The 24,513-nt window shown below is 40.3% G+C and overlaps 1 protein-coding gene across 1 annotated transcript; it reads right to left on the reverse strand.

The window, feature by feature from the left end:
* Positions 1-2,229: 2,229 nt before the first annotated feature.
* LOC148035163 (fe(II)/2-oxoglutarate-dependent dioxygenase 4-like) lies at positions 2,230-5,082 on the reverse strand. The gene is made up of 3 exons (XM_087680626.1): positions 4,368-5,082; positions 3,519-3,846; positions 2,230-3,251 (listed from the first exon to the last, which is right to left on the reverse strand). Exons 1-3 carry the CDS (start codon positions 5,042-5,044, stop codon positions 3,000-3,002), a joined length of 1,257 nt encoding a protein of 418 aa, XP_087536752.1. The 5' UTR covers positions 5,045-5,082; the 3' UTR covers positions 2,230-2,999.
* Positions 5,083-24,513: the final 19,431 nt, after the last annotated feature.

Raw genomic sequence — 24,513 nt, forward strand, 5'->3', positions numbered from 1 at the left:
AATAAAGAGAGATTTGTTTAGGATCCCCTCAACTCTTTAGTGGTCCAATCAACAAGCTTAATAGCACATTTCATAGCATTCATCTCTTTCAACTCTACGTTTCACTCTGCAAGGTTAAATATTCCATCTTGACCTCTAGAAGCTCTAGGATAGTTAGAAGTGGTTAATTCTCTAGCACCATCTTTCTTGTAGACCCTTGCTTCAATTGGAGAGTTTTCATACAACCACCAACCTTGTATAAAATTGAAATTATTTGAGTATGTCATGGGATATTGATTGCGCACAATTTTTGTATTAGTACATTAGTGCCATATTAGTGGACGTGATGCTACAAAGCACAACATAGTAGATGCATGTGACATATATAACTAGATGATAAATATCAAATTGTCAACACAATGGGTATGTTTTTTTCTTTTTTTCATATGCATGCATGGTATATGTTGTCTCTTTTGCTTTATGGTCACCTAGTGTGATGTGACCCTTGTATGCCAATACATTGTTTATTGATGCATGCACAATAAACTTTGAACTTGCTAGTATGTGCCGGGAGGTCTATCATAAATATATGCATGTATCACGTGGGCTCAACATAAGGGATTTTTAAAATACCATTTTTAAACATTTTTTACATACAGAAGGGTTCCATATAAAGGGGTTACTTATATATTGAGAAGAAAAGGGTTATGTTTTATTAAGGAAAATTTCACACTTAAGGAGATTTATAAATAGGCCTTGAATACATGTGATATAGAAGGTACACATATAGTGAACTACCCAGGCATGGGCTAGCATGTTTGGACAATCATTGTATGCCAAGAAGAAAAAGAACGTTTAGATGCTCATTGTGTACCAAAAAGGAAAACAATAATAATAATAATGTTTCGTTATAATGGACATAATGCCTAGATAATCCTTATGTTTAGATAACCATGAGAGGTAAGTGTTAATAGTCAATAAGATTATTGAACATAGTATGTAATGGTTAGCCTTATGGTTTTTGTCTTATCTTGCATTTACCAACCATGATAGGAGTTTGATAAATGTAGATACATAAGAAGAAAAATTTCTTATGATGAATTTGTGAGACTGCACAATGGAAGAGAACCACCAACACACAAAGAGAGAGAGAGAGAGAGAGAGAGAGAGTGTGTGTGTGTGTGTGTGTGTGTGTGTGTGTGAGAGAGAGAATGCATATACAATGATGATGGATTGATTAGTCCCTACACGTAATCCAAAGCATCAATGAGGGCACCAAATCAGGATGGTGATGATGGTAGCACCAAGCATGGAGAGTGGGAGCGTTAGAGTGTGCATTTGCAAAGGGAAAACTGAAGACTAAAGAGTGTGTGTGTGTCTACCAAGTGGGGGGCTAGCTATAAATAGCCAAATCCCCAAAAAATTAATGGCCTGCTCTCGTAGGGGCCATAAATGTTGGCCGACCAGCATTTAATGCTAGTCACTAAAGGAAAAAATGCTTGAAAAAATAGGGGTAATCCCAAAAACATCTCAGATGACAATGACAATTTCCAGCAAAGGTGTAGGCTTTATGTATGCATTTTTGGGCCAATTATTGATTTCCATAGTCTGCCTACACCTATCGAACATTGTCATTGTCATTTGGGATTTTTTTGGGGTCACCCCTATTTTTTGGCATTTTTCCCTTTAGAGACTAGCATTAAATGCTAGTTGGCCAGCATTTATGGCCCTTACAATAGCACATTAGCCATTTTTTTGGAATCTTGGCTATTTATAGCTAGCTCCCCCACTTGGCAAATACACACACTCTTCAATCTTCAATCTTCCCTTTGTAGGTGCACACTCTGACACTCCCACTCTTCGTGTTTGGTACTGCCATTGTCATCAACTTGATCTGGTTTCCTCACTAATGCTTTGGCCTACGTGTAAGGATTGATCAGTCCATCATCATTGTATAAGCATTCTTCTTCAGTCAATGCAGTTTTCTTTGTTCATCTTTTGCTGAATCCTCTCTTTTTCTCTCTCTCTTCTTCTCTCTATGTTTGTGGTTCTCTTCCGTTGTGCACTGTTTGATTCAATCTTGTTCATTCTTTTCTCACATGGGAGTTGCCCCATTTAAATACTCCACGTATTTGAGCTACAACAAAATGGGCTAGAGTTTATTCAATCCACATCTTTCTAGATTGCAAATGCTACATTGTTTTGTTGATTTAATGGTTGGAATGGATATTGAGACTACCCTCAAACCTTTTCTTGTTCATCGATCTATAGCTCAAAACTTTTCTTGTTCATCGATCTATAGCACACATAACCAAGCTATCACGCCCATACCTTCCCCCCATTACATCATTTTCTCTCCATGAACATCAATTTAGTATTCAACTCCGCCATCTATTTCCCCCAATCAAGCTAGGAACCACCTTACTCCTTCAAACATAAACACACTCTTTTTTGCCACTCGATTGCTTCACAACTACTGCAAAGGTAATTAGTGCCACCACGGATTTGATTCACTACCAAGTTCACATGTATATCAATATCAATATATTTGTTTGATGGATTATAGAGGAGGGTATCAAGTCAAGTAGTTTGAAAGTAATCACAAGCCGCTTACTATTTATGAGCTATATCCATGCATGCTTAGATATTATTGTATTTGGGGACTTGGGCTCATAATCATGCTACTTAGATGTGGTTTTTTGTTGTGATACTAGTTCTCTTGTCTGTTTTGGGGGTTTTACTTTTTAAGGTTTGCTGATGCACACCAGCCATTGTTAATCTCTACATGGCCCTTTTTTACTTCTGATTTTTGGTGCTTTTGCTATTTTTAGCCATGCATTCTGTCTTAACTTGCAGATAGTTGTAAGGATATAGCTGTTCCTTGGTACTTTTGCTATGTTTTGCGTTGCATTCTGTCACTAGTTGCAGGTAGTTGTAAGGGAAGTAGCTGTGTTTTGCTGCAGGTACTTGTGAGCCCATAACATAGCTCACACTTTATTCACACGAGAGGTCGAGCATGGTTATGGTCTAACATAATCCATCCTCCACTCCTCGAGGGAGGTGGTATTGCAAAGAAGCCTTCTTGAGCAGTAGTACTCTTGCCAAGTAAAAGGCCTGTACAGGGGTGGATGCTCCTTATTTATTAACTCAGGAGCCGGCACCATTTGAGCAGCAACAGGTGGCGAGATGAAAAAGGCCAACGACAACCTTTCCTGTTTATCATTAACCACTGCTCGATGAAGCACACTTCTGTATCGGCCATTGCTCAAAACCTGCAGCGTAAAGTTTATACAGTTGATGAGCTGATAGATGCTCGTTGCTCTGAGATGGATGATGCTACCTAGGACTATTTTCCAGGTTGATAATGCCATATGGACCACCTTTCCTTTTTAACTTGATCGGATGCATTACAAGCGCCTAAGCTATTTCTAATATGAATGTTACTGCAGCAGGAAGTGTAAGCAAAGACATGAAATTGTTCGGAGCCATAACACATGAATGATGGGTAGTATGATTATGAACAGAAAAATATTCTATACCTGAAACATGTCACCTATGTTAATGGCAAATGCATCCTTTTGTACCCTGACTGGAACCCATTTGCCACTCTGAGCCAGGACTTGCAATCCTTCCACTCCACCATCATGAACCAGTGTCAGGCAGTTTGTATCAGTATGAGTGTTCAAGCCGACCGTTCTCGACGGTTCGGGGCAAACCGGGTAGAAATTCATCCTCAGGGTCTCATGTGGACTGCTCATAAAAACCTTGTTGAAATACTCCTTATTGGCACCTAATCCCTCGATAAGCAGTTCTACAACCAGCCGGGACAGACTCTGCATGCCTTCAACATAAGCATCAACCACTCGACTGCAAAACCAACCCTAGAACAAATTAGACCAGCTTTACAATGTATACATATCTGAAATTTGGAAGGCTACCTCAGAATGCAGCATCCTCAAGTCAACCACTGTTATGAATAGCAAAATAATAACAATATCCAAAGAATAAATCTGGTAAATAACATCTTAATTTTGTAGAAATAAAGCAAATTAAATTTCATAACAACCAATGCTGTGAGTAAAACAGGTTGATCTAGAATCTATTTTACCAAAGAACAGTAAAGATCTCGTAAAGATTCAGTCTTGTTGGACCCAATTTACTAGAACCTATCACAATTATTTAACCTGAATATGATCCAACATCACATGGATAGTGGGTTCCTAAATGAATCACCCATCACAATTATTTATCCTGAAGATGATCGAGCATCCCATGGATAGAGGGCTCTCATATGTATCCTCTGAATACATCCATGAAACTGTCCCAGAAGCAGATCATAAAAAACGAACTCGGCAATTCAAAGACCTTAAGAAGGAGAGATCGTATACCAGAATTGGGCTCCCGCTGTCTCATCATCAGGCCAAAGCTTCAGAGCACATTCGCCTGCAGTGTGGTGCGGGCGAGCCATGACAGTAAAAGCCTCGGACCATGGCAGGCTCCCAGCCTGATCGGTGACAGAGACATTGGTGCCATAGCCAGAGTGGCTGGTGGCCAGCTGTCTCATGGCCAGGAGTTTCCTCTCATGGGGCAAGGCAAACAGGGACCTGGCACACTGTTGCATGTTGCACACAACGGCTCGGTCGACGCCGTGGTTGATAACCTGGAAGAACCCCCATTTCTCACAGGCAGCGGCTACCTGGCGGGCTACGGAGGATCGCGCATCGGCGCAGGTATGGACACTGCGAAGGTCGATGACAGGGATGGACTCACTCTCTGGTTCTTCTTGCTCTCCTTCTTCTTCTTCTTTTGTATGATGATGCTGGAGTTGTTGTTGTTCTTCTTCTTTTTCTAATGAGGATGATGCTTTTGAGTGGATGGTGGGCTCTGGCCATACAAAGGCCTGCGGGATTGTTGTGCTTGGCTGCTGAAGGAGAGCCAGGTTCTGCATGGCTTCCATGGAGAAGGCTGCAGCAGCGGCCAGTCGGGCAGCTGCTAGGGTTTGAGGGGTGAGTGGAGACTCTGCTGAGATTACTTCTACATCTCTTGTGGTGGTGATGGTCGCCATACTCACGAACGAGAGGAAAGACAAACGCGCACAAACAGCCAGACAGACAAACGGAGAGAGAGAGAGAGAGAGAGAGAGAGAGCGACAGGCTCCAGCCTATATATACACAGGCATTTGTTTAGGATAATGCTACGAGGCCTAGTCATTGGCATCGGTCTTGGCCAAACCGTTATTAATTATGGATTGTGCTATAGCTATTATGAGCTGCATTGTACGAGGTAATTGGAGTTTGGGCGCATTCTTTAGATTGAGCCCATGATCCATCCACACCTATCGTGCAAGTACAACATGTGATGAAATAGGTCTCTAAGAACATGCACAAAGCTCCCTCTATAGCCCATAGAGATGATATAATCTACTCTCTCTTTGCATTAGATTGCACAAGTGCTTGGAAAACCCTTGCCAATAAACTTGACATGGTGAAGGCTACAATGAGCTTGGTAAGTCCCAAAATGTAGCATGAATGAGGCATGAATATAGTGATTCGAACAAGGAGCACCATGCATGCATTATGCACCTTTTATTGCTTCTTCCAATCCTTTTGAGTTTAGTTGAAGACAACTTCTACACATCTATGGCCATGATGTGATACACTTGTAATGTAGGAAATTGATCCATAAATATTTGCATTAAAGTTGGATGAAGAAGTCCAGAGCCTTGTAAATAATTGGAAAATAATTGCACAACTAGTGAGGTTGGAGGAGAACAATAAATAGGAAAGAGAGTATATTGTAGATACTTTTTGGTCATTCTTATCAATCAAACTTTGTGGAGTTAGTCCCATTTTTTTTTGGTTTTCTTGTTCATTTTTCCTAGCTTAGCATAGTTAGGCTATGGCTTCCTACCATTTTCTAGCAATTAGTTTACGTCATGATCAATTTTCTTGTTAGATTTAGGCTAACTTAGGCTAGGATATGATCCTTTCATTTCATAGGTATCAAAGCTTTAGTTTAGATTCAAATAGTAGGTCATTTTCAAGTTTAAGCCATGGTATCAACAATTATGGCATGTAACTGGAGGTACATTCTTGGTTGTTGTGTCAAGCCTAATTGGGGACACGCTTCTATAGTTAACCATGACTACCATTAAAGACATTTGAGGAGGATCTTGATAAAAATGGTGGCATGTAGGCCATTTTAGCATATTGTGGATACAATGAGCCAAAATTTGTGGTTATATGACCAAAAAGGGACGTACAGTGCCTTATGGGAGCAAAAAGAAGGGTTTAACGAGCTTTCTCTCTCTTCTTCCAAGCTATTAGTAAGCTTTCATGGCAGATCTTGCTTCCTATTTCCTTCCCATGGCTCCATACACAACAAAGGCCATTAGTACTAGGTTCTAAACATCAAATGGAGTAGATCTAGTAGCTCATTGCTTGATCCATGTGTGCTGCATGATGGTAGCCAACACAAAATGCATAGAATCTGCAAGTCGTTTTGTTGCTCCACATTTGCTCTCTACACTATTTGTGGTCAAGCAATACTTCAATCTCGTTTGCTCATCATTGAAGGCTTCCTTCTACCCCTTGAGCATAAGCTGTCATTGATGTTGAATAAAATAGGGCAACAACATACTCATCCATCTAATGCTAAAATCTTGGCTATTGAACTCTATTTTAGAGTCTACAAGCTCCATACTTTCCATATTAGCTTAGTTACTCTTCAATTTTGGACAAGCTCTTACTTTCCTTGAGCTCCCAAGGAGCTAAAAAACCCTAGCTATGGAGGTGTAGGATAGGCCGGGGAGTCCACCTATAGAAAATCATTTGTATATCGTGTGTTTAAGGGATATTAAGAAATACCATTTCTTTACATGCTATGATGCCTTAAGGTGACCCTTTTACTTTACTAAACTTATATATTTTTTAAAATTGTAATTTAAAAAACCCTTTTGTAAATTATCATGTAAATTTTACTAAATATAATACCCTCTCTTTTGAGCTCACATGGTATCTTACATGTCCTATAAGGTGGAAAAGCTGAGAGGATAGCAAGCATTCTTTTACTAAATCCTTGTCATTTGAAGGGGCTTTTGGCTCAATCTCCTCTTGGAAACCCTCTTGAAGCTTTAGCATACATCAATGGTCAATAAAGCATTATCTTTAATCATTTGAAGTTCGTCCCCGGGGACTCCACCTATAACAAATCATCTATATAATGTGTGTTCAAAAGATATTAAGAAATACCCTTTCTTTACATGCTATAAGGCCTTAAAATGACCCTTTTTACTTTACTAAATTTATTTAAAAAAATTGTAATTAAAAAACCCCTTTTGTCAATATAATACTGTAAATTTAACTAAATATAATACCCCTTGTTTTGAACTCACATGGTGTCTTACATGTTCTATAAGGTGGACTTCTCGAGAGTTCCTCTCAAATTTCACTATGGGAAATAAGGTAGCAAGCTTTCTTGATCAAATTCTTGAAGTTTAGTAGGGCCTTTTGGCATTACTCTACCCTTGGATTGAACCTTAGCCTCTGCATCAAACACTTTATCAACATTGTATCAAATCATTAAGATTGATCAAGATTTGGAGTTTTCTTTCTTCCTTAATCTCTTGGACAACAGAGTACCATGAAATTTCGAGGAAATTTCCTTAAATCTTGTTCCATTATGGTTCTATTTATGGGGCTTTTGTTCTATTTCACTCTAGTAAAGTAAGGAGAAGCTCAAGCAACTTATCCTTGGTCAGCATTGATGATCCATGATGGGATATTTGGAATTTACACTCTCTTGAAGTAGCAACAACAAGGGATTCTTCAAGCTTGGTTCAATGGTGGTATTGAAGAGGAGTGCTCTATATTCCTTAAAAGCTTCATTAAGCAATGATTGGACAAAAGGCATGGTTTCTTTGGGCAAAGTTGAAGGCAAGTATTGGGGATTTTGTTATGTAATGACCCGTGTAATGATTAGTCTTTTAGGAATGGAATTTGCAATAATTTTGAAGGCTATTGCATATTACATATGAATCATATATGGGTCACCTATTTGTGGTCTCTTGAATGCTTTTGAGAGATTCCATTCTTTAAAGCAAGGAAGAGTTGCAGGTATTTGTTGATGGTAAGGCCTATTGAGGTTCATTGTAGTGCTACTGGAACTAGTCAACTATGATTGCTACTGCAAGGAATCGTAGGTAAATTTTAATTTAGCATATGCTCATTTTGGATTCTACACATGCCCAAGTTATTCTATCAGTTATCTAGAAGGTTTCCCAATGTTCTTGGTTGAAATACATGGATTTACAAGTCCAAACAAGCTTATAATAGGGCCAAACAGAGTGTTGTTTTCACTATGGATAGATTTAGTAAATTTGCTTTGAGGCATATGGACAATAGCCATATAATGAATTTCATGGTCAAATGCATGCAGATGGATCATACCATACACATGGATAGTCATCATATAGTCCTGGTCACTATCAAGCCTATATATATGGACAAAATGCAAATGTCTATGTTGCCTATTATCATAGACATCAGTATGTATGTAAGGATCATGAAGTGTCATCTATGCAATCCAAATATTTAGTACCTTGGGATAAACTGCATGCTAGGTATGGGAAAAGCAAAAATAGATTTATTGAGGACATAATGAGCTAGACATGAGCTTTGGTTGGGCAAAGGCAGCCACATGTTGATCAACAACATTATGGGAATCTTCAACATCATATTCATAGTCATTCTCATGATTCTATTGGCCATACTATGGGCCAACATTCTGGACATTCTTATGACAAGTTTGTGATGCTAAAGGGCAACATTCTTATGCATATCCCTTTGAATTGTAAGGTAACTTTTAGCCCTATGCAAGTGAACTACAAGGTAACTCTTATGACTCTTATGGGCAGCCTATGTAAGGGATACTCATGTTTATTCTTTGAGATGTTGCAATCATACGGATAATGGGTAGCATGCTATTATCAACTCACCTACTACAAAGGTGAATACTTTGGTTGTGTTATAAGATCTGAGATACATGCTCGACCTTCTTATATACTTAAAATATATATGGTAAATATTATGTTGGTGTAGAGAGAGAATAGATGAGAGAAAAGAAAGATGTAGAGAGAGAGAGAGAGAGAGAGAGAGAGAGATAAAGAGATTGACAACACATTAGGGATTGGAAAATGGGCCAGTCCCCCCCCCCCCTTGTGGAGTTATATTATCGACAAGGAGCAAGCTTCTCCGTTACACATAAACCAGTTCTTAACTTGTAGATCTTGGGAGCAAGATCACAGTTCCTTGCACGGTATACAACCGGCTAACACTTGCACAACTTGGAAGTTGGCACCTTTTGATCATTCTTGAGTCTCTCCTATACAATATGTGTAGGGCTCTCCTCTTGGAGCTTGATTTCAACAAAGCTTTCACAGCACTTGCACCTTCTCTCCTACACTATGTAGGAATCTCCTCTTGGAGGTTGATTTCAGCAGAGCTTCTATAACACTTGCACCTTCTCTTCTTCTCTTAGCACTTGATTTCAGCAGAGCTTCCACAGTACTTGCTCATTCTCTTCTCCTCTTGGATGCATGCAAAGGGACGCTTCCTTCACCTCCCCCACGCCCAAGGAGAGCCTCCCTTTTATAGGCTCTAAGAGTTTCTCTTCTTGGAGAGAGACTTGAGTGACAAGATTGGAAAGGTTGATCTTCATGCAAGATGTGGCTGTTCTAGGATCTACTATGGAGCACGAATTTTGAGATATCTCTCTGTGCGTTGCTCGGATGGAAAAACGTCCAACGCAAAAGTTGTAGATCTTGCCGTTTTCGATAACCATCTCAAGAAATTTTTAGAGATCAACTTTCTATCGCAATATATTTTAAAAATGGATTTACCATGTCTATTTTAAGAAAAGAAGCTTTTTAAAATCTACTCTTAACTTATGGTCAATGCAACCACCTTGAGCCATAGATAAGGAGAGTTCATTAGATTGCCTTGGGCCTCAACCTTAAGATTGAATTCCACATAAAAGCTTGTGTCATTTTAGACCTTAGAAAGGGAAAATAAATTTACTAAATAGATAATGCTAATAAGCAATCAATTTAGTAACATCCTTGTGGGTTCTAAATAGTTGACCTCAATTATAGAGGGGATACATAGTCCTTAAGAAGATCTGGAAAGTCTTGTAGTTCTCTCTCAGTCATAAACTAATGACTCACTTTTCTTTAAGTATTGATGATGATCTAGCATGGCCATGAGACCGTTTATCTTATCTGTGATCTTGAAAGGGCCATAATAGCAATTAGAAAGCTTAACCACTTTACCCTTTTGACCTTTCTGCTTCTTCAAGCAAGCCTTCTCAAACTTAAGAAGAACATACTATCCCAACTTGAGATCTAACTTACAACGATGCTTATCAGCTTCCTGTTTATGCTTCTCTTGTGTCCTTTGGATAGCAACTTTTACTTGAGTGAAAGCTATATCAATGTCTCTAACAAACTCATCTATTGTTGCAAAGATCTTATCCTTTGTAAGAAGAATGGGTGGTAAATGAGACTTTCCATAGATGATCTCAAAGGGTGCCTTACCAGTACTAGAGTGCATCGTGTTATTGTATGCAAACTCTACTAAAGGCAAATACTTTTCCCATTCTCTTTGATTATCAGAGACATAGGATTTCAAAAGGTCCAAAACAATAGAATTTGCATTTTCACTATGCCCATCCGTTTGAGGATAATAAGAGGATGAAAACTTTAACTGAGTCCCGAGGTTCTCGAAGAGAACTTGCCAAAAGAGGCTTGCCATGCGGGGATCTCGATCACTTATAATGGACGTAGGCATGCCATGATGCTTGAAAATATGAGCAATGAATAGCTTAGCCATATGATTGGCTTTGATTGTCTTTCGCATAGGTATAAAGTGTGCTTGCTTACTAAATCCATCAATGATAGTCCAGATTGCATCGTTGCCTGCTTGTATGCGAGGAAGCTCCATGATAAAGTCCATGGCTATACTTTCCCAAGGCTCATTGGTAATATGTAATGGCTTCAGTAGACCAGGTGGTTTTTGCCTGTTATACTTTACTTTTTGGCATATCTTGCACTCATTGACATATCTTTCAATGTTAGCTCTAAGAGTGGGCCAAAAGAAATATCTTTCCAATGCTTGAGTAGTAGGTAGAATACCCCTATATCTAGCATATGGAGATGCATGTGCTTCATCCATTACCTTGTGTCGCAATGGTAATGCTACACAAATTGCTTGATGATGATACAAATAACCATCTTGAATCGAGTAAGGTGTAATCGAAAGTTGATCCCATATGGTTGAGAAGTCGAAATCAGTTGCATACATTTTGGGTAAATCCATGAAATCATTATGGTAAACAATTATGATTGCATTCACTCGAGGTCGTCGTGATAGAATATCTACTACCACATTCTTAGTTTCAGACGTGTGAAGGATTTGAAAATGAAACATAGATAAGAAATTGGCCCTATGCATCTATTTCTCTAAAAGCTTATTCTAAGTGAGGAAGTATCTTAGACTTTGGTGATTGTTAACCTCAAATCGGAATGGCGAAAAAATAAAGGATAAAGCGCAAAAAGAACAAAAAGAGAGAAAAGGCATAGAGGAGGCCTCGAAAACTAAACTGAGGCAAAAATAGCAATTTTAAAGGAAAGGCATGAAGCAAGAATAGGGAATTAGGAAAAGGGACCTTGCCACAATGGCCGGTCATGTAACAAGGGATGGGCGTCCATGGGGGTTTTAGGGTTTGTATATATGAAGTTCAAAAAGTGAATGAAAGCTCATTCTTTGGTGTGTGGCTAATCCTCTCTTCTTCTCTTCTTCTCCTCTTCTTGCTAGTGTGTGTGCTCTTGAGGGAGGGAGTGTGAGAGTGTGAGGGAGTGAGTGAGTGTGTGGAAGTTAGGGATCAAGAGGGTGAAGCTCTTTACCATCTCCTCTTCTCTTTTCCTCTCTCGTCCGTTCCCTTTTCTCACCTTGCATGTGGCTATGGAGAATGGATCTTGGAGATGGAGGAGGCTTGAGGATGCTTGAGCTAGCATCTAGGATCGTGGGGCTACCAGCTTGTGTGAGAGAGGAGGCAACTTGTTTCGGCATCAAGGTAAGCTCACTACACCCTACGCGTCGGCTAGGTGAGAGATATCCATGAGAGCTCACTTGGAATGCTTGAAGCAATAAGTGGTCTGTGGGTTTTGGCAGTTGAGCGAAAGCTCCCACATTTTGGTTCCATTGCCGGGACCACCAAATTCAAGCTTGAGCCCTCACGCGCTGCATATCAAGCATCGAAGTAAAGGATTCATCCCCAAACCGGAGCTTGAGGTAGGTAGGAAGTTTGGGTTTTTTGATCTTGCAAACAAGTAATTATTTCAGGTTATTTTGCTGGTTTGATGATTAGAAAAGATGGAAAAATCATTTTTTTCGCCTTTGATCATTGTTATTTAGAGTAGGATAGGATTACGAAATCAGATAGGAAAAGTGTAGGGTTTGCTACTGAAAAACAGGGTAAAACGTGGCATAAGTCATGCAAAAATGGGAAAAAAAGAGCACTTGGGATGTTAATGTCGGCAAGTGAGTGATCGGGGACACCGAAACCTTGCCCTGCAAGGGATTTAAGAGCCAAGGGGACTAGGAAGAGCTCATTTCATGCCCTGACATTGAGAGAGAGTGAGAGTGTGCTTCCAGCATTGATTCGATTCGATCTTGCCATTGAGGAGCTCTCCGTGCGATTCAGGTACGTCAAGACCTCTCTGCTATAAATTTGTTGTGATTTGGAAGGTGCCATGCTCGGCGGTTGTGAGGATCGTTAGATTCAACGAAATCATTCCCGACGGGGCTGTCGTCGCACACAACTCGGCCCGCGTTCAAGTGTCGACGATTCTGGGCCGAGTCCCAGAATCGGCCCTCGGACCATTCGGCCATTCGGCCCACTACACTCAGACGCCTTTCACTTGGCCCGTCTGAGTGAAGCATTCGGACCAACTTTGAAATTCGGTCCTTGGCCCTACCGACTCAGCCCAACCCTGCTCAGAAAAATTGACATTCGGCCCGGTGAATTCACAACTCGGCCCTCAGACCACTCGGCCTTTGGCCCACTTGACTCAGACACTCGGCCTACAACACCATTTGGCCCTCGGCCCATTACCCTCGGCCCTCTTGACTCGGACCTCCGCCCTCGGCTCATTCGAGCTAGTTACCATTTAGCCCTCGCTCCTCTTGTCTCGGACCTTGGCCCTTGGCCCATTCGAGCTAGTTACCATTCACTTATAGGCACTTCATCAATTGCCATCTTTACCTTCTTCTTGTAAGGATCGCCTTTACTTTGAGAAAAGCAAAGAGACCTGCTCTAATACCGCTGTTATAAGATTCAAGATACACGCTCGACCTTCTTATATACTTAAAAGATATATGGTAAATATTATGCTGGCACAAAGAGAGAACAGATGAGGGAAAATAAAGATGTAGAGAGAGAGAGAGATAGAGAGATTGACAACACACTAAGGACTGGAAGATGGGCTAGTCCCCCCCCTTGTGGAGTTATATTATTGACAAGGAGAAAGCTCCTCCATTACACATAAACCAGTTCTTAACTTGTAGATCTTGGGAATAAAATCACGGTTTCTTGCACGGTATATAACCAGCTAACACTTGCATAACTTGGAATTTGGCACCTTTTGATCCTTCTTGAGTCTCTCCTACACAATATGTGTAGGGCTCTTCTCTTGGAGCTTGATTTCAACAGAGCTTCTGTAGCACTTGCACCTTCTCCCCTACACAATGTGTCCGAATCTCCTCTTGGATCTTGATTTCAGTAGAGCTTTCACAGCACTTGCACATTCTCTTATTCTCTTGGAACTTGATTTCAGCTGATCTTCTACAGCACTTGCACCTTCTCTTCTTCTCTTGGAACTTGATTTTAGCAGAGCTTCCACAGCACTTGCTCCTTCTTTTCTCTTCTTGGATGAATGAAAAGTCATGCTTCCTTCACCTCTCCCACACACAAGGAGAGTCTCCCTTTTTATAGGTTCCAAGAGCTTCTCTTCTTGGAGAGAGACTTGAGTGCCAAGATTGGAAAGGTTGATCTTCATGCAAGATGTGGTTGTTCCAGGACCTACTGTGCAGCACAAATTTTGAGATATCTCTCTGTGCATTGCTCGGATGGAAAAATGTCCAACACAAAATTTGTAGATCTCACAATTTTCGATAACACTATCGAGCTGTTTTTAGAGATCGGCTTTCTATCACAAGATATTTTAAAAATGGATTCACCATGTCTATTTTAAGAAAAGCAGCTTTTTAAACTCTACTCTTAACTTATGGTCCATGCAACCACCTTGAGCCATAGATAAGGAGAGTTCATTAGATTGCCTTGGGCCTCAACCTTAAGATTGAATTCTGCACAAAAGCTTGTATCATTTTAGACCTTAGAAAGGGAAAATCACTTCTCTCCTCACTTCCAGAGGATCACATCTCTCAGGCCTAGACGAGCAAGTTTGGCCAACGCTAGGATTTCTTATGCTCTTGGGGTTTTCATGTTTCTCCTGAGGGTTTGTAGTGAGAGAATTACCTCTCTCGTCTTTCTTAGTGAGAGAATTATCTCTCTCGTCTTTCTTAATGAAAGAAAAGACCTTAAACCTTGACTTGTAAGGGAGAGGATGACCCCAAATGAATGCAATGCTCCTTACACACAAGTAAAAGTTCCTTGGCGTCCCTGGATGCACACATAAATACATATACACAATGCTAATGCACTTCCTCTTCTTAGAATTCAATCCATCTTCATTTATGTGTAAATCCTTGGTTCTTGTGTACACTCTTACACTTAGCAGACACTTCCTTCCCCCTTCATAACTTGTACTGTTTGTACAAGATATCCCCGTCACAGTACTCTGATCACCCCATTAAGTGATGCACTAGGAATAATGGTCTCTAAATGGTCTCATGGCCATGCTAGATCATCATCAACACTTAAAGAAAAGTAAGTCATTAGTTTATTGACATAAATTTACTAAATAGAGAATGCTAATAAGCAATCAATTTAGTGATAGGTTGCAAGAGTGGTGGAACATGAAGACGAAGATGAAGAACAAGAAGTTGAAGAATGAAGAAGGACAAGAAGATGAAGATGAGGAATCCTAAGAAGATGTCGATGGATGGGAGGTTGACCAAGAGGAAGAGAAGGCTCAAGAGAACTGTGTTGAAATTGAATATCTTGAGGACATTGGGTAATTACACAATGGTGCTTATGATGGTCTACATCAACCTATGCATGACCATGACATGCAACAACCAAGAGAAAGAGTTGTTTTGTGTATGAGTTTCTTGATGGGGATGCCTATGGACATTATGCTTGGATTGAATATACATATGACATGGATGATAAGATTGATGACATTTTTTCTCTCTTGGATAGCTACTATCTTGGAATACCTTTTGAACCAGATGAGGATGATTATTGTTGGGAGTGTGATAACTATTATGCTAGTATACCTTTTGATCCGAGTGGGTCTTTTGGCCACTTCATGATATCCTAGAACAAGTTATAACTTGCTATAATAATTTCATGTATTAAAAATAATTGGCTTAACTCTATTAAAATTTTGTCTTTATTATTTGAATGGGTAGTATGAAGTGTCTTCTACATTTAGACACTTCATTTGCCTCATTTTGAGAAGTATATCTCAAGTTATGGCCCTTTTTCTTCTACAACCCTCTTCAGGACAACATGCAAATATTCACAATTTTATTCCTACAACTTTGAGGACAAAGCTTTTGAGGAGGGGATGGTCTGTAATGTGGGAAATTGATCCATGAATCTTTGTATTAAAGCTGGATGAAGAAGTCCAAAGCATTGTAAATAATTGGAACTAGTGAGTTGGGGGAAGAATTATAAATAGGACAGAGAATACTATTGTAGATACTTTTTGGTCATCCTAAATTTGGCCAAAAAATTGATCATGAAGTAAACTAATTGCTAGAAAAATGGCTCAAAACCATAGCCTACCTATGCTAAGCTAGGAAAATGAACAAGAAAACCAAAAATATTAGAACTAACTCCACAAAGTTTGATAAATGATAATGACAAAAAAGTATCTACAATAGTACTCTCTTCCCTATTTATAGTTCTCCTCCAACCTCACCAATTCTAGTTATTTTCCAATTATTTACAAAGCTTTGGACTTCTTCATCTAGCTTTAATACAAAGATTTATGGATCAATTTCCTACATTACAACACCAATTGCAAATTGAACTTACTACCCTTGGCATGATTAGCATAAGAGTCTAGGTCCAAGTCCTCATCGAAGGATTTTTGAGCTTTGGAAACGCCACCCTCGTTAGGGCCATGTATTTCCCTCAGCCTCTCCCCTTGCATAAATGCGTAGGGGAGAGAGAGAGAGAGAGAGAGATGACCATAGAGATGACCATAGAGAGGGCTTCCTACCCTAGCCTAACTCGTTCTTAGATTTGTCTTGGATGGACTTGTGGTCTGAGATGTGTGGAGTCTATAAGCTCAAGGGGTGCACATATTAAGGAAATAAAATGATGCCTTTCCTTAAGAAACTTATAGTCTTTTTTCAAGTTGTAGTAACAAAAGTCCCTTTTATAGTAATCTTGTAAATCCTATTAAATAAAACAATTGTTTTATTGAGTGCATGCAGTGCACTTACATTTTTTGAAGGTGCACCCTCAAGATTGTAGGGTTCTTGCCCAATGATATTTTTCAATGTGAGTGTCATGTGTGGGTCTTAGTCAATGATGTTGTTCAATGTGAGTGTCAGGGTGGGGCCTCATTTCCAACCTTGCATGCAACGTTTGAAGTCTATGTCAAGGCTCTTGCAAATGCTTTGGGAAAAGTACTCTACGTTCCACTCTTTCCATCTAATTCCATGGTGAGATCACAAGGCTTGCCTATTGTGGGGTAGAAAACTGGAGCCCTTGGAAATCCTAGAGATTCAAAATAGTAGAGAGCTTGAAATTTTGTGTGATTTCCACTTTTCACTGTTCTTGAATCCATGTTATTACGTACCAAGAATGTGCATACTTTGTGAGGTATTTTTCAAAGAAGTAAGAGAAGCAACAAAATAAGAAACTATCAAAAACATAAGAAAAGGATGTCAAGGGCCTGGATGCTAGCAAAGAGAAGGTAAATGTAGTTTGTAATTCCACACCCATTTCTTCCATAAAGCATTGCTCAAATCAACTAGTTGATTGCCTCACACCTCGGATATAGCATCTTTCAACCATACCTACAATCCCTAATCCACAACTAGACTTGACTCCTCTCAAGTAGAAATTGTAAATAGAATACAATGAGAGGCTCATCGTAGTAACCTCAAACAAAGTAATTTGATTATTCTAACCCATTGTTGTTCTCATGTTTCGATGCTTTTCCTAGACAAATTTGTAATGGGCACAAAAATACCACTTTTATCTTATGAAAAAATTGATGACCCCGAGATGATCTCAATGGCAAGCTCAAGAAATTATCCATCATGACAATCCATGCATCCAAAGTTAGAATCCCATCTTGCATAGCATGGCCTACTTGCCAAAAATCTCTTAACTCATTTCTAAAATCTCTACCACATTCTTTGTTGGTGTAGTTCTCCATTTCCTACATAACATCTTGTTCTCTTCTTAGGAGCAAGTTTAAATGCATTTTTGAGTATGATGAACCACCTTGCACCACATGATCTATTTGCCAAAACTTTCTTAACTTATTCCCAAACATCTCTACCACGCTCTTTGTTGGTGCATTTCTCTAGTTCTTGCATAATGCCTTGTGCTCCTCTTTGGGGGAGGATCGAATGCACTTGTAAGTATGATGAACCATGCTTTCTTCCCAATGAAACACAAAACTACTTTCTTTATCTATATTCTCCTTTTTTGCAACCCCCAAAGTATGCAATGCGAATAGCAATCCAATTTGCATACACCTCATCTACCATAAAACCCATGAACTCAACTTGAGGGAATCAACTTTTGATAATAACATCATTGAGCATTTTTTTAAATTCAATTTGTGCAATTTATCCTCAACCATGGATGGACTCACAAGTGACAACAAAATTACTAGCCATAGCTCACAAACACATGAATCATACACTCATACACATGTGCAAACATTGAGGACCAACTAGCAACTCTATGCATATAATCAAATTAATCTACATATATTGCCACTCAGTCTCATCTTATTAACTAGGTTCAATCCACTTCTAGGCCCTTTGGTAGACCTCTTAAACACATGCAACTACTCGCTCTCACTCCATTGGCCCTTTGATTGACAAAACTCCTTTCTTTATCTACAATCTCACCATGCCAACCATGCTTGAAGCTTCCAAAGTTAGAATTCTCCCTTCATTGCATGGTCTCCTTAGTAAAACTTTCTCAACTCATTCCTACAGATCTCCATTTCTTGTTCTTACATCTCTCCATTTCCTACACAAACATATTGTGCTTCTCTTGGGAGGAGGGTTGAATGCATTTGTGAGTATGAAGAACTATGCTTTGTTCCCAATGAAATGCAAAAAATCCTTTATTTATCTAGACTCTTTTTTTCACCCCCAAATTACCATTGAGTAATTTGAGACCTTGTATTTCCTCATGGCTTCTAAAGGGTTGTTCCTTAAAGTTAGTGTCATCTTGCTATCATGAGCATACCGCCAAGACCCACAGACCGCTTATTATGTCAAATGTTTCAAGCTGAGAGCTATGGCTACCTCTCACATAGCCATGCACACTCTCACACACACAAATGTAGTGATCTTACCTTTGAATCCGATCGAGTTGCCTCCTCCCACAAATATATCCATAGCTCCACGATCCAAGATGTGCTTTCAAGCAAGCTCCATCTCCAAGCTTCAAGCTTCAAACTCCATAGCCATACACAAGAAAGGAGAAGAGAAGAAGGAGAATATGAAGAGAAGAGAAGAAGAGCTTCTCCATGGTCCCTCATCACACACACACACACTCTCTCTCTCTCTCCCTCTCTCATACACAAGAATGAAGCAAGAGCAAGAAGCAAGAAGAGAGCAAGTTTGGCTGCACGCCAAGAATGAGCTTCTTCATTCACTTTTTAACTTTTATACATGCCCTATCTCCTCCTTGGATGGCCATCCCCTTTTTGGTCTTGGTCTTTGTCCATGCCTCCACTATTTTTCCTCCTCCTTCCTATTAGGATTGGCTTTAACCCATGCCTCTCATTCTTTACAACTTGCACGAGAGAGAGCCTGGCACTCTTTTACAAAATAAATTACAATATGTGTGGCACTATTTTTGCAAAAATATTAAGGTGTTCTTATTCTTGTGTGCCTTCCTCTTACATTTAAATTTTTTTCTTTTGCTTAATGTCTTCAAATTTTCCTTAGTGCGCCTTTGTTCTCCACCTTCCTCTTGCCTTGGGACTATCTTCCACTTCCAATTTTTTTGATTTTTCATCTTGGTTTTCCAAGGGTTAACATTATCCTCCTAGTTGAATGTCAATCCCAAGGCACTTGATGGTACAGGTTGAAAAAGTTGAGGGTTGGTGTGGAATGGTTCTTCGAGCCTTTGGGGAGTTAGGTCATGTGTTGGAGATGCTTTGTGAAGTAGGTTTTAAGGTTGTTGATGTCAAAGATAGATTGGTGGTTGAAGAAGGCCTCTGCAATTGTTGGCTTGCCACATCACTACACAATGTACATGACAAGAAGAAGAGTGCACTTCCTAAGGAAGGTGTCGACCTTACCATGCAGTGCATTATGCAAGTGATGGTGGAACTGGGAGATGGGTCAAAAGCCTAAGGTGTTGTCCTACACTTGAGGATCCAGTTCATGTAAAGGGAGGTGTTGTGTGTGACTTAGGGAGATAGGTCTATCAAACTATCTTGCCCTTGATATGCCCTAAGTTGTGAAATGGAGGAGAGACTAGTGTGGTCCCTATCTACAATGGTTATGGCATGCATAGAGTACAAATGGAGAAATTTCATTTTCCTTTTCACTTCTTTTCTCTTCTTTTTTTTGTTTTTTTGTTTCTTTTCTTTATTCTTTTTAAATTACAAGGGAGCACAGTAAGTGGCATCCCCGTTCATGGGTAAGGGCCAAGCTACAGGGAGACTTGAGGGATTTGTTTAAGAAAGCTCTACTTTGCATATAGCCCTTCTATTTGATTCTTACATTGAGGGTCGTGGTGAACAAAAATGAGTGGTTGGACCCAGTGAACCTACTATTGCTCATATCTTCTAATAAGCTCATACAAAATGTTGGTAAGGGGGTGGTTCTCATCATGAGATGGGCCATTGCGTAGCTATCTATCTATGCATTAACGTCAAAAAAGAGGGGTAGTAACCACTTTTCCTTTGCAGTAGGCTTTTTTTATAGTAATATTAGCAAGAGGTGAAAATAATTACAACTAGTGGTGAAGGAAGGATCTAGGCAATGAGAGAATTCCGTGAGGAAGCTTGCTATGGATGGGCAGAGGTCCCTCTCTATGAAGGTTAAGCATTCCTCTAGAGATGCAACATTTACATTGTAGATCTTAGAAAAGTCATACCTACCATGCACCTCCTGGTTGAAATTAACTCTAATTCTCTACAAGTAGGGCATGTAGGTAGGATCATTCCTCTTATATGGTAGTGTGCTACAGAATTCCATCCAAGCATCTAAGTTAGAGTCCTAGATATTTTTGCACCACTTAGGTTCTACTTCATACCCCTCCACTTTCTTGGGTACCTCCACCACCTTGTCCTCCCAATAATGTGTTGGCTCCTATTGCCACCTTGTGGGATGCCTAATTTTTCTCCTCTGACCATCTCTTCCTCAACCTAGCTGAGAGCTTTACCACTTTCTCCACCAGCCTTGGAGATAATACTCTATCCAATGTTTGAGGGAAGGTAAAGAAGAATTCAAATGGTTGACTTCATTCTTCTACTACTCCCATACTACCAACTCCTAGGTCCAGTTCATAGGATCACACTCCTCTCCTTGAGTAATGGCCACATGAGGAACTTGTAGTGGCTTGGCTTGGAGTTTTCTTCATGCTAGCTTTACTTGTTCTCTCTGCTCGTGCCTCATTTTCACCATTCTCTTGGGGGTTATGGCTTCCTCACCTTGCTCTTCTGCTTGTGTTTGTACGGTTTGCAGTGGGGGGCTTGGTTTGTACATCTACTCTTCCTCAACATGGTCATGCTTGAAGTCTATCCCCTCTTCATGTATTGGCTCTCTCGACTCTTCAAGGGGAAGTTGTACTCATTGCTCTAACTCCCCAGAACCTAGCAATTTGAGTTCTTGCATGGTTCATCCAATCGTGATCAAATGGGCTCTTTGTTTCTCTACTCCTAAGTTGGTGCTAGGTTTGGGCACCTTGGCATGGAATCCATGTTTAAGCGCTCTCCTTTCTAGCTCTAATTTCCCTTTGAGTTTATCAATTGTCTCTTCCTCTCTTGACTGGGTGACATTCAGTACTATGTTAAAGAAGGCTTTTTGTTGCTCTAGGATCCCTATCTCCACCGCTGCATCTTTTCTTTCTGCCATAATGTGTTCACTCTCTAAATGGGCCAGGCAGTAAGCCAAGTCTTTTATCCTGTCCTCATTGTTAGTTTCCCATTCTTCCACCTTCCCTTTCATCTACTCTAGCCCTTGGTTTTGGTATTGGGCTAGGGTAGTGATTACTTGCTCTTGCTCTTACCATAGTATATTAATTTGTTCCTTTTCTTCGTTCTAGTGCTCTATGTGTTCCCTTAGGATGGCCTACTCGTGGACTGCTACGTGAAGTTGGTTATGCAGTTCTACCATCTTTCTCCTTGCTTCTTGCTCGCCTTGTGCATTTTTCCTTCTCTTATAGCTTCTTGGACTATTATTCTCTTTGTTGCTTTAAACTATTGACTTCTTCCTCAAGGCATTGCCTATCGTCCTGAGATACGAGAGTGCATTGTGCCTCTAGGGCAATGTGTCCCTCTATTCCTTCATCATACAAGTCTTTTAGACTCTCTTTTCCTTGCCTTTAAGGCCTCTTTTAATGCCATCACCTCCCTAGTTACTATGGTCATCTGCCTCATTTTTTAAAAGTGGTAGGTTGAAAAGGTATTCCTTTCTTTGTCCAGATTGGCAAGCATGGCCTTTCTTTCTATATTCATCTTGTCATGTTAGCTCTAAAGTTCTTTTTCCACCTCATCTTACTCTTCTATGTTGTGCATTGCTAAGGGTACTAAAGTAGTTGATACTTCAAGGTGGGGTACCTTCGGCCCTTGTGGCATGATTTTGTATTAGCTCTGCTACTGCTGGCCTTTTGGTTTCTATGCAAGTGGAGCTCCTTCACTTGGTGTAGGTGCAACCTCTTGCACTTTACTTATGAGATATTGCACCTAAGCCATGACATTAGTTTCATTTAGTGCCCCTTTTGTGGTTCCTTGTGTTGAAGTGATCATCGAGGCCATGACTAATGGGATTGCATGTAGAGGAGCCTTTCTCTTGCCTTCCATCCCACTAGTCTTTATCTTGCCTCTTCTACGACAGCGCTTGTGCTTGGCATGTCCTTCCATATAGGGATCATCATGGCTAACTTCTAATATTGAGAGGATTGCTCCACTAATCTTCTAATGGCAAGAGCTATCTGCTTATCCTCCTCTTATCTCAGTATTTCTTCCTCTTCATCTTGTGTCTTGTTGCACTCCTCTTCAAGTTTCCTGGATTCTTCTTTAGCCCTCTGCAATTCTCTATTTTCTTTTGTGGTGGATCTAGTTCTCCTTACAGGAATTTTAAGTGTGATTCTTCTTCTTTCCCCTTGGCTTGATAGCTCTGAGCTCAACTGTTCACTCTTGTCGTTTCACTAGAGGTTTCTTGCTCTGTTGAGTGGGGCAGTCAACTTCTCTCTTCTTAGCAGCTTCTTCTACACCTCATCCTGTTGAATTGTGTTGAATTCTTCCTCCCCCACATTCCCTATTGAGAATGAAGTGGAAGGGCTGATTAGAGTCGGATAGCAATGCTCTTCTTGGGTTTAGGGGTCTCCTCCATTACTTTTTCTCTTTCCATCTCTTCCACAACTTCATGTATTATGTCCATCATAACACCCTTATGAATTGACACCTTGGATGCTGGTTTTTTCCTCTTTGACTCCATTGTTGTAGTCGGAGACTCTCCTCCTACAGTCCTTGGAGCTGTTACTAGCACCTTTGCTGGTGCTTGGATTGTTTTTTGAACATAAAAATTTTAGTTTGCCTCATCTAGGGCATTTGCTGCAAGGCTTTCAAGCAAGAGTACTCCTATTATGTTCATAAGGGCATTATATCTTTGACTTGAGAAGAGGGTATGGACCATCTTCACTTCCAGTCTGATGGTGGACTTAGGAATATCAGCCAGGCTAATTCCATCATTCGTGTAAACTTTCTTCTTATCCATACCTTACAACATCATGTAGACATCTCTCTTTGGCCTCTTCTTCAACTTATCTGCCAATCCTAAGGCCTTCTCCACGATCTTTAGGCTAAGTTCAACTTCCACCCTTCTGGTGGCATCTCTCTATCGTTTTAAGCATCACCATGCCACTATTCTTCTGGGCATCAAAGATCTTCAAAAATTCCATGAATTTACTATGATCTATTTCATGGTCCACCTTCTCCAGGTACTTAGCAAGATTGCATTATTCTATTATCCACCACCTGATTGCCTCTTCGGATATCACTAGCTCCCCAAGGTCATGGATGGTGCAGTATTTAAACTGGTTGAATGTGCGTGTCTCCATAGCTAAGCCATATTTTCTGTGTTCTTTCTCTGAGAATGGGAGCTTGTTGGTTTTATCCTATTGCCCTGCCATTTGGATTCCTGTCACCACACAACAAGCCACAATGAGTTCTCCTTGAAGGATATTTGTAATCAATCCATACACTCCACGCAAGGATTTCATGAGAATTTTTACTAGAAGAAGAAGAAAATTCGATTCATCCTTTTCTTTGGAAGTTCAACTCCTAATTCGATTTTTCATTCACCTTTCACTTTACCCCCTTCCCCTTGGAAATGATGAAAATCCGTCCTAAGGTTGTGGAAGTAAAGGTGTAAGGGCCTTCATCAGTGCATCCTTGATTGAGAGCTAAGTTTTGAGGCCTGAGATGTGCCAAAAAAACTAAATTTTAGGGGAAACTTGGATCTCGCTGAAGGCGGCAACTGCAGTCAGTTCGATTTTAAGCTGCGGTTTTGAAAGTGCTTTAAAGACCCACCAACTGACGGTTGCAAATTTTTCATAATTTTCTCGACTTCCAGATTGGATCCTCGAAGGTGCTAGTGCAGACCCCGAGACGGACTGTCAAGAATTTACAGACCTTGAATCGGACATCGGATGCGAGAATGGGAGTGCTTGAGGTGGAGGGACAAAAAAGAGGTAATGTAAATGGGCTTGTTAGCCAAGGGGGGTGACCCTTGGGGTCTCCCACCCCGCAAATTCTCACGCGATTGGGGGGGAGGGGGTTTTCTTGGGCGTGAAAGAAAAATGGACGCCATGGCAATAGATGATGTGTTTTTGGAAGGGGAGGGGGCTATG

The sequence above is a fragment of the Lygodium microphyllum genome, chromosome 6 (genome assembly GCF_053477565.2).
Source record: "Lygodium microphyllum isolate KBCC chromosome 6, Lygodium_microphyllum_v1.1.10, whole genome shotgun sequence".
NCBI classification, from domain to species: domain Eukaryota; kingdom Viridiplantae; phylum Streptophyta; class Polypodiopsida; order Schizaeales; family Lygodiaceae; genus Lygodium; species Lygodium microphyllum.

Coding starts and splice junctions, on each gene's coding strand:
- LOC148035163 (XM_087680626.1), bottom strand. CDS start 5,044: ATGGCGACCATCACCACCACAAGAGATGTAGAAGTAATCTCAGCAGAG. Junction 3,847..4,367: donor ACAGCGGGAGCCCAATTCTG/GTATACGATCTC, acceptor TTGGTTTTGCAG/TCGAGTGGTTGATGCTTATG. Junction 3,252..3,518: donor ACATAGGTGACATGTTTCAG/GTATAGAATATT, acceptor TTTACGCTGCAG/GTTTTGAGCAATGGCCGATA.